This window comes from Leucopleurus acutus, assembly GCF_964270905.1.
Source record: "Leucopleurus acutus genome assembly, chromosome: 1".
Taxonomy (NCBI): Eukaryota; Metazoa; Chordata; class Mammalia; order Artiodactyla; family Delphinidae; genus Leucopleurus; species Leucopleurus acutus.
In genome coordinates, this window is record NC_139142.1 from 67226675 (window position 1) to 67241132 (window position 14458).

Below are 14458 nucleotides of genomic sequence, written 5' to 3' on the forward strand. Positions count from 1 at the left end.
ATAACAAAAAATAAAAAAAACAATAACCCAAATGTCCACAGGAATCCACTATTGTAACCTCCATGCAAGCAGGGATCATGTCTCCTTTGTTTACCTTGTATCCCAGTGACCAGCAGTGCCTGGTACAGAGGAGGCACTTAATAAATATTTGTTGAATTGAATTCCTTGGAAACACATGGTTTCCAACTTTTTATTCTGGGAAGTGAAGAAGATTAGAACAAAGCCCCCCAAACCCCTACCATATACTTTTACTGTCTTGTATTTTTAAAATAATATTTTAACTTCAAATAGTAGAAAATAAAAATTAGTATATCTCATAAGGATACAAGGTCAGTTGTAAAAACTCATTCATATTCCTTATTATTCTCATTTCACTCTGCAATAGTAAAAACCTCAAAATCAGTATTAGCCTTGTCTAGTTTTGGGGAATGTCTGCCATAACTTGTGTTTCCCAATTTCTCTTCTGACAATGGGGACTCAGCATATTCCTTTACATTGCAATTACCTGTACACACATCTTATCGCCTGCACTCAAAGCATCATGTACTTTAATTTCCTCTAGGAACTCTTCAAGTTTAGGAATTAGAAAGGATCCCGGTATCTCGATGCGCTATATGGCCTCCACACACCACTGGCAGGAGTGAAGAGGTGACCCCTGATCTGTATGCTCTTACTAAGACCCTTGCTCCCACCCAACAGGCAGGGACCCACCAACCAAATCTAATTTGAGACTATCAAAACTAACTCATCATGCCACCCCTTTTCAGATTCCATCTCTCTTTCTTACTGGATTCCTGAAACCATTCTGCCTACCCTCTCGAACTCGTACTCAGCAAAATCTCCTATTCTGAACATCTGCTCTCAACTTCCACTGAACACTTTCTTGCTCTAGTTGAACACCAACTGGCTATCTCCTGTAGCCTTCTCAGACCACAACCTCTTGTTTTTTTTTTTTTTTTTTTTACACACATCTCAAACCACTGGACCCAGGATTGGGCTGGGTGTCTTCCTTGTTACTCCCAGACTCTTCACTTGTCCTCTTCCCTAAAACAACTCCAGCTTTGAAACTCCCATCATTAGCCTATAACCGTAATTCTTAATCAGAGACAATTTTACCCCTCTCTACCCCATGGGAATATTTGACAATGAAGACATTTTGGTGGTCCAGAACTAAGGGTTGCTACTGGTATCTAGAGAGTAGAGGTCAGGGATGCTGCTAAACATCCTACAATACACAGGACAGCCCCCTACAGCAAAGAATTATCAGGCCCAAAATGTCAATAATGCCAAGGTTGAGAAATCCTGGTCTGTAGTCATCCTGGTCACTAATGCCTCATACAGACCTGCAGGACACTCTTATCTCCACAACCAACTCTTCTCTTTCGATCATTCTCCAATAGGGAATACACAAACATGCTGTACTTTCTCTCATTTAAAAATCTTTTTTTGATTTCACATCCCCTTCCAGCAGTCACCCCTTTTCTCAGCTCTCCTATACAGCAAAACTCTTTCAAGGTTTGTCTATATTCTCTCACCTATGCCACGTCTTCCAATCTATCTTATACCTAATTCAGTGTTTAACCCCTACACTACAGAAGCCACTTTTTTTTAACATCTTTATTAGAGTACAATTGCTTTACAATGGTGTGTCAGTTTCTGCTTTATAACACAGTGAATCACTTATACATATACATATGCCCCCATATCTCTTCCCTGTTGCATCTCCCTCTCTCCCACTCTCCCTATCCCACCCCTCCAGGTGGTCACAAAGCACGGAGCTGATCTCCCTGTGCTATGCGGCTGCTTCCCACTAGCTATCTATTTTACGTTTGGTAGTGTATATATGTCCATGCCACTGTTTCACTTTGTCCCAGCTTACCCTTCCCCCTCCCCATATCTCAAGTCCATCTCTAGTAGGTCTGCGTCTTTATTCCCATACTGCCCCTCGGTTCTTCTGACCATTTTTTCTTTTTTTTTTTAGATTCCATATATATGTGCTAGTATATGGTATTTGTTTTTCTTTTTCTGACTTACTTCACTCTGTATGACAGTCTCTAGGTCCATCCACCTCACAACAAATAACTCAGTTTTGTTCCTTTTTCTATGAGTAATATTCCATTGTATATATGTGCCACATCTTCTTTACCCATTCATATGTTGATGGACACTTAGGTTGCTTCCATGTCCTAGCTATGGTAAATAGAGCTGCAACAAACATTTTGGTACATGACTTTTATTTATTTATTTATTTATTAACATCTTTATTAGAGTATAATTGCTTTACAATGGTGTGTCAGTTTCTGCTTTATAACAAAGTGAATCAGTTATACATATGTCCCCAAATCTCTTCCCTCTTACATCTCCCTCCCATCCTCCCTATCCCACCCCTCTAGGTGGTCACAAAGCACCGAGCTGATCTCCCTGTGCTATGCGGCTGCTTCCCACTAGCTATCTATTTTACGTTTGGAAGTGAATATATGGCCACGCCACTCTCTTACTTTGTCACAGCTTACCCTTCCTCCTCCCATATCCTCTAGTCTATTCTCTAGTAGGTCTGCATCTTTATTCCCGTCTTGCCCCTAGGTTCTTCTGACCCTTTTTTTTTTTTAGATTCCATATATATATGTGTTAGCATATGGTATTTGTTTTTGTCTTTCTGACTTACTCTGTATGACAGTCTCTAGGTCCATCCACCTCACTACAAATAACTCAGTTTCGTTCCTTTTTATGGCTGAGTAATATTCCATTATATATATATGACACATCTTCTTTATCCATTCATCTGCTGATGGACACTTAGGCTGCTTCCATGTCCTGGCTATTGTAATAGAGCTGCAATGAACATTTTGGTACATGAATCTTTCTGAATTATGGTTTTCTCAGGGTATATGCCCAATAGTGGGATTGCTGGGTCCTATGGTAGTTCCATATTTAGTTTTTTAAGGAACCTCCAACTGTTCTCCATAGTGGCTGTATCAATTTACATTCCCACAAACAGTGCAAGAGGGTTCCCTTTTCTCCACACCCTCTCCAGCATTTATTGTTTGTAGATTTTTTCATGATGGCCATTCTGACCGGTGTGAGATGATATCTCATTGTAGTTTTGATTTGCATTTCTCTAATGATTAATGATTTTGAGCATTCTTTCATGTGTTTGCTGGCAATCCGTATATCTTCTTTGGAGAAATGTCTATTTAGGTCTTCTACCCATTTTTGGATTGGGTTGTTTGTTTTTTTGATATTGAGCTGCATGAGTTGCTTGTATGCTTTGGAAATTAATCCTTTGTCAGTTGCTTCATTTGCAAATATTTTCTCCCATTCTGAGGGCTGTCTTTTCGGCTTGTTTATGGTTTCCTTTACTGTGCAAAAGCTTTAAAGTTTCATTAGGTCCCATTTGTTTATTTTTGTTTTTATTTCCATTTCTCTAGGAGGTGGGTCAAAAAGGATCTTGCTGTGATTTATGTCATAGAGTGTTCTGCCTATGTTTTCCTCTAAGAGTTTGATGGTGCCTGGTCTTACATTTAGGTTTTTAATCCATTTTGAGCTTATTTTTGTGTATGGTGTTAGGGAGGGTTCTAATTTCATTCTTTTACATGTAGCTGTCCAGTTTTCCCAGCACCACTTATTGAAGAGGCTGTCTTTTCTCCACTGCATATTCTTGCCTCCTTTATCAAAGATAAGGTGACCATATGTGCGTGGGTTTATCTCTGTGCTTTCTATCCTGTTCCATTGATCTATATTTCTGTTTTTGTGCCAGTATCATACTCTCTTGATTATTGTAGCTTTGTAGTATAATCTGAAGTCAGGGAGCCTGATTCCTCCATCTCCATTTTTCGTTCTCAAGATTGCTTTGGCTATTCGGGGTCTTTTGTGTTTCCATACAAATTGTGAAATTTTTTGTTCTAGTTCTGTGAAAATTGCCAGTGGTAGTTTGACAGGGATTGCATTGAATCTGTAGATTGCTTTGGGGAGTAGAGTCATTTTCACAAAGTTGATTCTTCCAACCCAAGAACATGGTATATCTCTCTATCTATTTGTATCATCTTTAATTTCTTTCATCAGTGTCTTATAATTTTCTGCATACAGGTCTTTTGTCACCTTAGGGGGGTTTATTCCTAGATATTTTATTCTTTTTGTTGCAATGGTAAATGGGAGTGTTTTCTTAATTTCACTTTCAGATTTTTCATCATTAGTGTGTAGGAATGCAAGAGATTTCTGTGCATTAATTTTGTATCCTGCTACTTTACCAAATTCATTGATTAGCTCTAGTAGTTTGCTGGTAGCATCTGTAGGATTCTCTATGTATAGTATCATGTCATCTGCAAATAGTGACAGCTTTACTTCTTCTTTTCCAATTTGGATTGCTTTTATTTCTTTTTCTTCTCTGATTGCTATGGCGAAAACTTCCAAAACTATGTTGAATAATAGTGGTGAGAGTGGGCAACCTTGGCTTGTTCCTCATCTTAGTGGAATTGATTTCAGTTTTTCACCATTGAGGACAATGTTGGCTGTGGGTTTGTCATATATGGCCTTTATTATGTTGAGGAAAGTTCCCTCTATGCCTACTTTCTGCAGGGTTTTTATCATAAATAGGTGTTGAATTTTGTCGAAAGCATTCTCTGCATCTATTGAGATGATAATATGATTTTTCACTTTCAATTTGTTAATATGGAGTATCCCGTTGATTGATTTGCGTATATCAAAGAATCCTTGCATTCCTGGGATAAACCCCACTTGATCATGGTGTATGATCCTTTTAATGTGTAGTTGGATTCTGTTTGCTAGTATTTTGTTGAGGATTTTTGCTTCTATGTTCATCAGTGATATTGGCCTGTAGTTTTCTTTCTTTGTGACATCTTTGTCTGGTTTTGGTATCAGAGTGATCAGAATCCACTCTTACGAAATTCACTAATAACCGTGACACTGCCACATGCAATGGTGACTTCTTAGTCCTCAGCATTTGTACAAGTTAATTACTGCCTCCTGTTTGAAACATTTAATTCACTGGCTTCCAAAACAACACAGATCTAGTTCTCATACCTCACTGGCTGCTACTTCCTATATTATATTGTTCATTCCTACTCACTACCTCAATATCTAAATGGTGAAATTCCTCAGAGAGCAGTTCTCAGACCTCTTCTCTCTTCTATCTATACTCACTCCCTTGGTGATCTCATCTTACCTCTTGGCTTTAAATACCATCTATATATGAACTACTTCTAAATTTATTTCTCTAGACTAGATGTTTCTCCTTAACTCCAGGCTCATATATCTAACTATCTAATGATATCTATACTTGAATATCTTAATGGGCATCTCACATTTAACACGTCCAAAACTCAACCTCTGGTTTTCCCCCGAAAACTGCTTCTCCCACGTCTTTCCCATCTCAATAAAGAACATCCGTCCATTTGCAAAAGCCAAAACTTTGGAGTCATCTTTGGCTCCTCTCTCTTACATCTCACATCCAATTCATCAGTCAATCCTATACCCTACATTCAATAGATTATCACAACCCTCACCATTTCCATCCTGGTGTAAAACACCATCATCTCTTGCTAAGATAACTGCAACTCCTAACTGGTCTCCTTGACTCTTCCTATGCCTCCAAAGAGTCTTTTTCAATACAGTAGCTAGGATGATACTCTTAAAATGTGTATCAGAAGTCATTCCTTTACTCAAAACTATGTGAGGCTCTCTGCTTCCCTCAAATTAAAAATCAATATCCTTACAGTGGCCTTTAATGTCCTATGCTACATTGCATCCCGTGTTCTATTTAACTTCATCTCCTGCTACTTTTCCCTGCCTTACTTGCTCTGGCCACTTTGGCTGCCTTGCCATCTTTTAAAAATATCAGGCATCCTTCTGCCTGGAATGCTATTCTCCCAAATAGCTACATAATTCACTACCTTCTCTCCATTAGATCTTTCTCAAATGTCTCTTTTTCAGTGAGGTCTTCCCTATTTTAAAACTGCAATCCTGTTCACCATTACTTACTTTACTTTTCTCCAGAGTATTTTTCACTTTACGAAATATTACATATTTTATTTTATTTATTGCCTGTCTCTCCTACTAGAATGTAAGATACAGGAAGAAAGGAATATTTTCATTTGCTTTATTTATTGCTAAAACCAGGGTCTAGAATGTTCTGTCAAAGAGTAGGCACTCCAATAGTGGTTCTTCAGCCTCTATTGACCTATGAAAACTACTTTCCATGTTCTGTTACTCAGGGTTGGATCCATTGTCCCTTTGATTCTTCTCACTCTCCAGTGTCCCTTTGATTCTTCTCACTCTCTCTACTGAATCAGAGTTGACTACTATCATTGACACTTATCTTCGAGTCCAGAATCACAGAGGACTCTCGGATAGAGAAGTGTGCAGAACTGCCAATTTCCATCAGTAATCCTAAAATCTGATTTATTAAAGGATACTTTACAGTTAGAGTCTGTGTTTTAAAGAAATAAACCATTAAAACAAAACCATCTATTGCATGTCTTTCATTTCCTTTCTGTATGACATTTCAGGCAATCTTTGCAATAATGATGCTATTATATACTATAATCCCTAGAGGCTTGGGCTAAGATTTAGTAAATTAGAGTGCTGGTCTTGGCAAAGCCAGTAATTTACGTTCATATCCTTTAACTTCTGTGTCTCAATTTTTCTATCTTACAAATGGGGACTATTCTGGCCCTTTTACATAGTGTCTTATAGAAATTATTTGTATACATCTTTTCTTTCCATTGCCTTTGAAGATTGGGGCTGTTTTTATTTATCTGTGTATATCACATGCTATTTACAATGTTTAGTAGATCAATATATGCATGGATAAAACAGATTTTAGTTTTAAGCATGAAATTACCTATGTGGAATTACTTCAAAAAACATATGATGTAATATAAAAAATACTATTTATTTTTACCATAAAATGAGGCTTAACAGATTCCCAGGAAAAAAAGGAGAAATTACATCTTTTCTCCCCAAGGAGAACAAATTTATTTACTTACTCAGTATGAAAAATTTAAAAAAAAACCAGCCACTCATTTTCCTCCATTCTTTTGTTCCCCATCATTCCAACAATACTACTGATTTATCCTGTAATTTAAAGACCATAAATTTGGAACTTTAAACCTCAAGGCTTCACTATTCTCCAGCATCCACATCTAGTGATACCAAATTCCATCACCTTTTTTGTTTCTGTTTCTCAGCTCCATCCTTCTCATCTGTATTTCTGTAGCCATGATGTTAATTTTAAATTAAGACCATTGTATGTTACCACATTTTAGCAAAAAGTGGTATATTTAGCCTCTTACCAGTACATCATGCACCAAGGCTTGATATGTCCAAGTATGGTGTAAAGGAGTTGCCAAATCTATGTTTCTGTCAACAAGGACTAATAAAGGCCTTTGGAAGCTGTAAATATATTAAAAAAAAAGTTATGTAACTCTTAATACCTGTGTATACATCTACATTCTTCTACTCTTTCAGTATATGTCATTTTCATATGAACAATAAGTATACTAATATTGATATTCCATAATACTTTGCTTTCTAAAAAATTTTCTAGTACAATCAAGTAAAGCAATGCTTTGTACTACCTAGAGCCTGTGTATGATGCTAGATTATACGTCTTACTTAGGGAACTTCCTTAAAGGAAAAAATCTATACAAATACTTCTACAGAATAATTTTTTTTTTTTTTTTTTTTTTTAGCGGTATGTGGGCCTCTCACTGTTGTGGCCTCTCCTCTTGCGGAGCACAGGCTCCAGACGCGCAGGCTCAGCGGCTGTGGCTCACGGGCCTAGCCGCTCCGCGGCATGTGGGATCTTCCCGGACCGGGGCACGAACCCGTGTCCCCTGCATCAGCAGGCGGACTCTCAACCACTGCGCCACCAGGGAAGCCCTACAGAATAATTTTTATAGTTATCAAAGTAAGAATAAGTTGCTTTTGCTCAGATTTATATTTTACATTTTTGAATAAAAGGAAAAAAAGAAAACCCATTGCCAGGTTCAGGGAAAACAATTACAGAGAGTAGGACCTTACAAATTTATACAAATGTTCAATCGTTTCATAAATTACAAATTCCAATTTTTTCCTGAAAACACAAATTCAAAAAAGCAGACTCAAGAGAAGAGGCTCACAAAACCCTATCCCATTATAATATATGAAACCAAAACATTATACTACAACAGTAACTAATTATATAATTACTCACTTACCAGACATGTCATATATTGTTTAACTCCATCACTATCATTTAGATATGAAATAAACTACATTTAAAGCAAATTGAGGCACAAAGTCATCTGGTTACCATGTGTCTCCAAAAGGCATAGAGATTTCACTTTAGAGGCACTACTGCATCAAGAGTACATGTCAATTTTCAATAGGCATTGCTACCTGATTTTATTTACTATATGTATTTTCTCCTGAAAGACCTCTGACAATTTCAGTAACTCATTACACCCTACTGGGTGTAAGACAGTGAACTCCCAACTGCATTAATTATAAGACTTGGCGATAAAAAGGTAGGAGTGGCACGCTTACCACCACCTACCATCGTTCATTATTCCAGAGCTAGGTGGAAGGTAGGGAGGATAGCCTACGGCAGGGTTTCTTAACTCAGCACTACTGACATCTGTGGCTGGATAATTTCTTATTATGGGAAGTTGTCCTGTGAAGTGTAGGATGTGTAGCAGCATCCCATAATGCACCCCATTAGATTCCAGTAGCAACTACCCAGTTGTGACAACTGACATGTCTCTAGACATTACCAAATTCTCGTTGAGAATCATTAGCCTACAACTGGATTCAAATACATTTAACAATAAATAGTCTGACAAGGCTGCTGACCCCTAATTCAAATAATTTAGAAATGCATACAACAAACTAAGACAACTATATTATGATCATGTGAATACACTAAAAAAAAATTTATCTAAATAAAACAGTGCCTTTATATTGGTTTCTAAGGCTTATACAAGAGCACAATAAAAAAGGAACTGTTCAGTAAGGTATGACATAGTGGTTGCTCTGTTGAAAAAAAAATCAGATGAGAATTTGATATCTCTGCTCTACTTAATAAGAAATATCATTATTTAGAAGAATATTTAGACCAGCGATGAAATTGCAAAACAGTTTAAAGTAACATGGGAGGTGAAACAGTTGAACGAGCAATTGAAACACAATGTTAGTATCAACTGCAAATTATAGGAATAGTATATAAAACTGTAAGAGCCATCAAATTGACTTAAAATGAAGTCTATGAAAGGTTACCATAAGAGTATAATTCCTGGAAGGCAGTTATACTGAGTATCAGTTTATTTTCACAGGCTTTATTTATTAATTCACCTAAAACTAGGGATAATAATTAATTTTCCAAAATACTGCCTATTCCCCTTGAAATAATTTTCAGCCATTGGTGTGGGTTTCTTTACTTCCTCACCCCAATACTGTCCATTATTATTATTATTTTTGTGTGTGTGTGTGTGTGTGTGTGTGTGTGTGTGTGTGTGTGTGTGCGTGTGGTATGCGGGCCTCTCACTGTTGTGGCCTCTCCCATTGTGGAGCACAGGCTCTGGACGTGCAGGCTCAGCGGCTATGGCTCACGGGCCCAGCCACTCCATGGCATGTGGGATCTTCCCGGAGCGGGGCATGAACCCGCGTCCCCTGCATCGGCAGGTGGACTCTCAACCACTGCACCACCAGGGAAGCCCTGTCCATTATTTTTAATAAACAAAAGTTAAATACACTATAATGGACAGTTTTTAAAAAAAAATTTCTATTCAATAATAATTGAGCAGTCAGTAACTTTGGCATTATCTATTTATACTAGACATGGTAAAAAAGACACAAATACTTTGCCGGTATTTTAAAGTAAAAATGGAAACCAGTTAATAGACAGGTAGAAATAGACATAGGCATCACAAGTTATTCAACTTACTTTTTTTCATTACCAAGAGGCTTAATGATAATTAAAAGGAAGTGGCTTCTTACTGCAAAAGCCGTATAAACAGGGCTTCCCTGGTGGCGCAGTGGTTGAGAGTCCGCCTGCTGATGCAGAGGACGCGGGTTCGTGCCTCGGTCTGGGATGATCCCACATGCCGCGGAGCGGCTGGGCCCGTGAGCCATGGCCGCTGAGCCTGCGCATCCAGAGCCTGTGCTCCGCAATGGGAGAGGCCGCAACAGTGAGAGGCCCGCGTACCGCAAAAAAAAAAAAAAGCCATATAGACAGAAAAATTTATCCTACAGATGATAAAAATGAAAAACAAAAAATTCTAACAAAAGAAGGTAAATTAAATAAAATATTCCATTTGTATTTTTAAGAACGATTTGAATCAAAACCCTGATCTAGACTTTCCAGTATAAGGGTATTCTATCAGACAAGGAAAAACAACCCAAAAAACTCTACAAATGTTTCATTTTCAAGCATATAAGGTGTATTAACTAACATAATACCTGAACTGGCCAGCTCCAAGTGTGTCACCTGTAAAAAGACTGTTTCTTGCATCTCTCAGATTTTCCCGAAGTTTCTTATCTAGTTTCTGAAAAATGAAATTTTACATTAACTCTTTAAAAAAAATTTAATTTTATTGAAGCATAGTTGATTTACAATGCTGTGTTAGTTTCAGGTGTACAGCAAAGTGATTCAGTTATACATATACATATATTCATCTTTTTTTAGATTCTTTTCTTATATAGGTTATCACAGAATATTGAGTAGAGTTCCCTGTGCTACATTAACTCTTGAAGAACAGTTTCAGACAACTTTGCATAGGGTAATACACATTGTATTCTTAATTTTGGAACTAAGAAATTTAGAATTCCTTTACAAAACAGCAATTCTCACATTTTAGCTTCTTTACTATTCAATATTATCCTAACTTGGACTTGAAAAGACCAATGCTTTTTCTATTGTGACTCAGAGCTGATTTCACTAATAATCACTTTTTGTTGACTATTTTTACTTTAGGTATGGGAAATGTTTTGCAGTAATAACCCACACTCTCTCCCAAAGCAAAACTTGCTGCACCGAGGAAGCTATCTCAATAGTGGTGGTTGCCAGAGGCTCCAGAATAGAAATGGAATATGTGAAAGAAACTAGCCCTCTATCTGTCAATGACTCATTTGGGCTACTAAAACTCAAAAATGTTAGTGTATCTTCCTCCATCTTCCCATACCATTTACCTTCTTTTCAGTAACTCTGTAATTTCTCTAATATCTTATTTTTTAATCTTTAAAGCAAATTTTTGAATGCTCATTTTACACAGAATGTTCTACTCCAGTATTATGGGAAAGCAAAATACACTTCATCATGTTAAAAATGATTATAATTGTTAATAAATGTTTGCTAAATGAAGTTAAATATTAAATGATTTGAGGAATCAAATAAGTGTAAAATACTACTTAGAGAGACAAAGCTAAATGAGGAATATTTATTTGAGTAAAAAAGAAACAGGGCTGGAATAGCACATTCACATTGGAATAGATCATTTTACTCCATCACATGATCACAATGATTACTTTTTATTTTTGGTGTAATCACAATGTTATAAAATAAATATATTTGCCTTTGGCACTTAATATATAACCCATAACAACTGTATACATACTTAATATTAACAAAAATACTTGAGGTATTTAGGGAAAACAACTGACACATTATTTATCCCCAATGGATATTTGCATGAACTCACCACTGCTACCATTTCTGCTGCTGTTCCTCTTGAACATCTGATTATAGGGACAGCACCTATTTTAACAACAGATGTTAGCAATGATTTCAGCTCTTAATAATTAAAATGGATACTTATAAAATACATCAGCCTCAAATAATAACATACAATAGATATATACAATTTCAGGCTACAAACATAAAAGGATTTATAATCTTGAAAATAAAAGCAAGGTTTCAGAAACAGACCTTACCATTTATAAAGACAACATGAAGGGAGTCAGAAAAACATGATTTTTATATTGTGTGGGTCAATCAGTGTGACCATATTTTTTCAATGGACTGACTAAATCAGCACTTTGACTAATTTAAAAGATAATATCAATAGAAAACACATTCTTTGCACAATGTAAAATGCTCCTAAAAGTTGGCCTCAGTTTATTATCAAATCAACTCATTTTAGACTTCTTAATTTCTCTCTATTATTCCAAGTTTTATTGAAGGCTGAAATCCTAAAACGAGAAAAAAAAATTAAACTGCACTGAAAATCTCATAAAACAAAGAACATTGTAATACTTATATGCTGAAATTCTTACATTTTAGATTCTATACAAAGCATGCTCAGTCACTTGTAAAAGTAAAAACGTGAAATATTAGTACATTTTTTAAAACTTTGTTTTCTTCTGATGGCAAGCTATACATGTCTGTCCTAAGAAAATCCAAATAATATTAGAAATGTACAAAGTTAATCCTCTTGATTCAAGCATCCCAAAATAACCCCATTAAGAATTAGATATGAATGTTTCCAGGTTATATTCTACATATAGTCTAAATAAGTGTGTGTGTGGAGTGCATAAAAAACAAAAATAGGATATTTTGCATACCATCCTTAAATTTGCTTTTTTTCCACTTAATTTATTATTGATATCTTTCTATGTCAGGTTGGCAGTAATTTCAACTTTTCCTTTAAGAAAAATCACTTTCTGATACTCTACATAATAAAAGTGGCTCTAACACTTCAGTGGTCTGTACACCTCTTTTTCAATCTACCTTAACCTTGAAAATATAGTTATCATCAAGCAAAAATAACCTTAATGTCCACAATAACTCTAGCATTCAGCAAAATTCTGGAGACTGTGTGCAAAAATAGAAAGATTAATTATGTCCGTTTAATGACTAAAAGTGGTATACATGTGTGTTCTTTAACAAACAACCCAACAACAACTCCATTTGAAGGTACTGAGAGCAATCGAAAGCAAGCAGAAAGTGGAGGAGGGTAAAACTCTTGAAAGAAGAGAAATACTTGAACAGTGAGAGATACTTTTAACCAGCTTTCCTCTTGAGGGTACTTTCCAGTTTGCATGGCACAGAGGAGAAAGAGCTCAAGCAGAAAACAGAAGACTCACTGAGCTGGGAAATCAAAGCCTGGAGTTCAGGGCTGGAAATTAAAGGGAAAAATCCCTGAAAGGAGGGACCCGCAAAATCTGTATGCAAATTCTCCTCAAGCTTTTGTCTATATCCTAAACTATGCATGTATCTCTCAATTTTCTCATTTGTGAAAAAGAGAGAAATTTTATTAATGTAGTGTGAGGATCATTTTAACTGAAAAGTTTTCAGTGTCTGCCAAATTAAAATCGCAATTAGAGGATTTCTAAACATATCCATTATTAATAGTAATGAATAAAATCATACATTAGACATTAAACACAATGTAGCTGTAAGTAAATTTAGATACTCCAAAGAAATGTTTAAAATTTTGAGAGTATGTTGGATAAGTGTTTTACGTAAAGTTACTGTTTCCTGGAGCCTTGGGAGTTTGCCTTAATACTTACCAGGCATATATCTCTCTAATTAGAAGTGCATTTGAAATTTTTCAAAATGAACTATTAAAAGAAAATTAGCAGGCACATAGATGAAGCCACCAGCAAACATTCAAACAATATATTAGGAAGTTACAATTACCAAAGACATCTAAGGTGACAACTCAAGAGAGCTGCTAAATGCTAACTTCATCAAATTATTAGAAGAATTGTGGTTTTATATAGTACAGAATGTGTATTTTATCTCAACTCTGGAGAGAGGGATTGTAGAGATCCAGATAGATAATAAGGGATCATATTGCAGTGTAACAAGTTAAAATGAGCTGTTAAATAACTTACTTTCAAGAAATAAACAAAGGTTTGAAAACTTACCCAGTGTAACAAAAAAGCAAAAGAGGCTGTCAACAATAGTGTCCATAACAGTTTCCATTTCTGTGTCTGTGATATCTGGTCTGTTAATGGCTAAAATGACATAGATAAAAGAGAAGAAAGTGACCAAAATTTATCCCTTATTTTTATTCAAATTATTACTCAATACCTATCAATATTCAGTTTGATAATACTTGTAATAGTTAAAGAAGTAAAATTTTTTATGCTTTAAATTTTAAGTGAACAAGTATCCACAAAAATTATACTTCAAAAAAAATACCACCTCAATATCAGTAGTAGTAATGAGTAGTATCAATATTAGAGCAGTAATAATAAGAAAAAACCCACCACATAAATTATACAAAATTTTTGCCAGAGCAAATAGGAAATATCGACTTCCATAATTTTATTCACAAACATTAAATGGCCTCAAGAAACTACTGATCTTACTATCCAAATACTGCCAGAAAAGGACAATGTATCAATAAATCAATTACGGCAAGACCAACATCACATACATTTTCTTTGTATTATAACAAATCATATAAATTTCTTTTCTGATCTACTAGACTGTACTTAAGTGATTCTCAAACTCCAG

The 14458-nt window shown here is 35.8% G+C and overlaps 1 protein-coding gene across 3 annotated transcripts in view; it reads right to left on the reverse strand.

Annotated features, from left to right (window-relative positions):
* The window catches only part of SCFD1 (sec1 family domain containing 1), a gene marked incomplete at its 5' end in the record, with an annotated part of 134459 nt that overhangs the window by 80575 nt on the left and 39426 nt on the right, over positions 1-14458 (reverse strand). For all 3 annotated transcript variants that reach the window (XR_014326722.1, XM_082854025.1, XM_082854026.1), the window contains 4 exons: positions 7311-7410; positions 10456-10541; positions 11694-11749; positions 13864-13953. Coding sequence is in view for 2 of the 3 variants with exons in the window: in XM_082854025.1 (XP_082710151.1) it covers positions 7311-7410; positions 10456-10541; positions 11694-11749; positions 13864-13953 (332 nt within the window). The remainder of the gene's footprint in view (positions 1-7310; positions 7411-10455; positions 10542-11693; positions 11750-13863; positions 13954-14458) is intronic.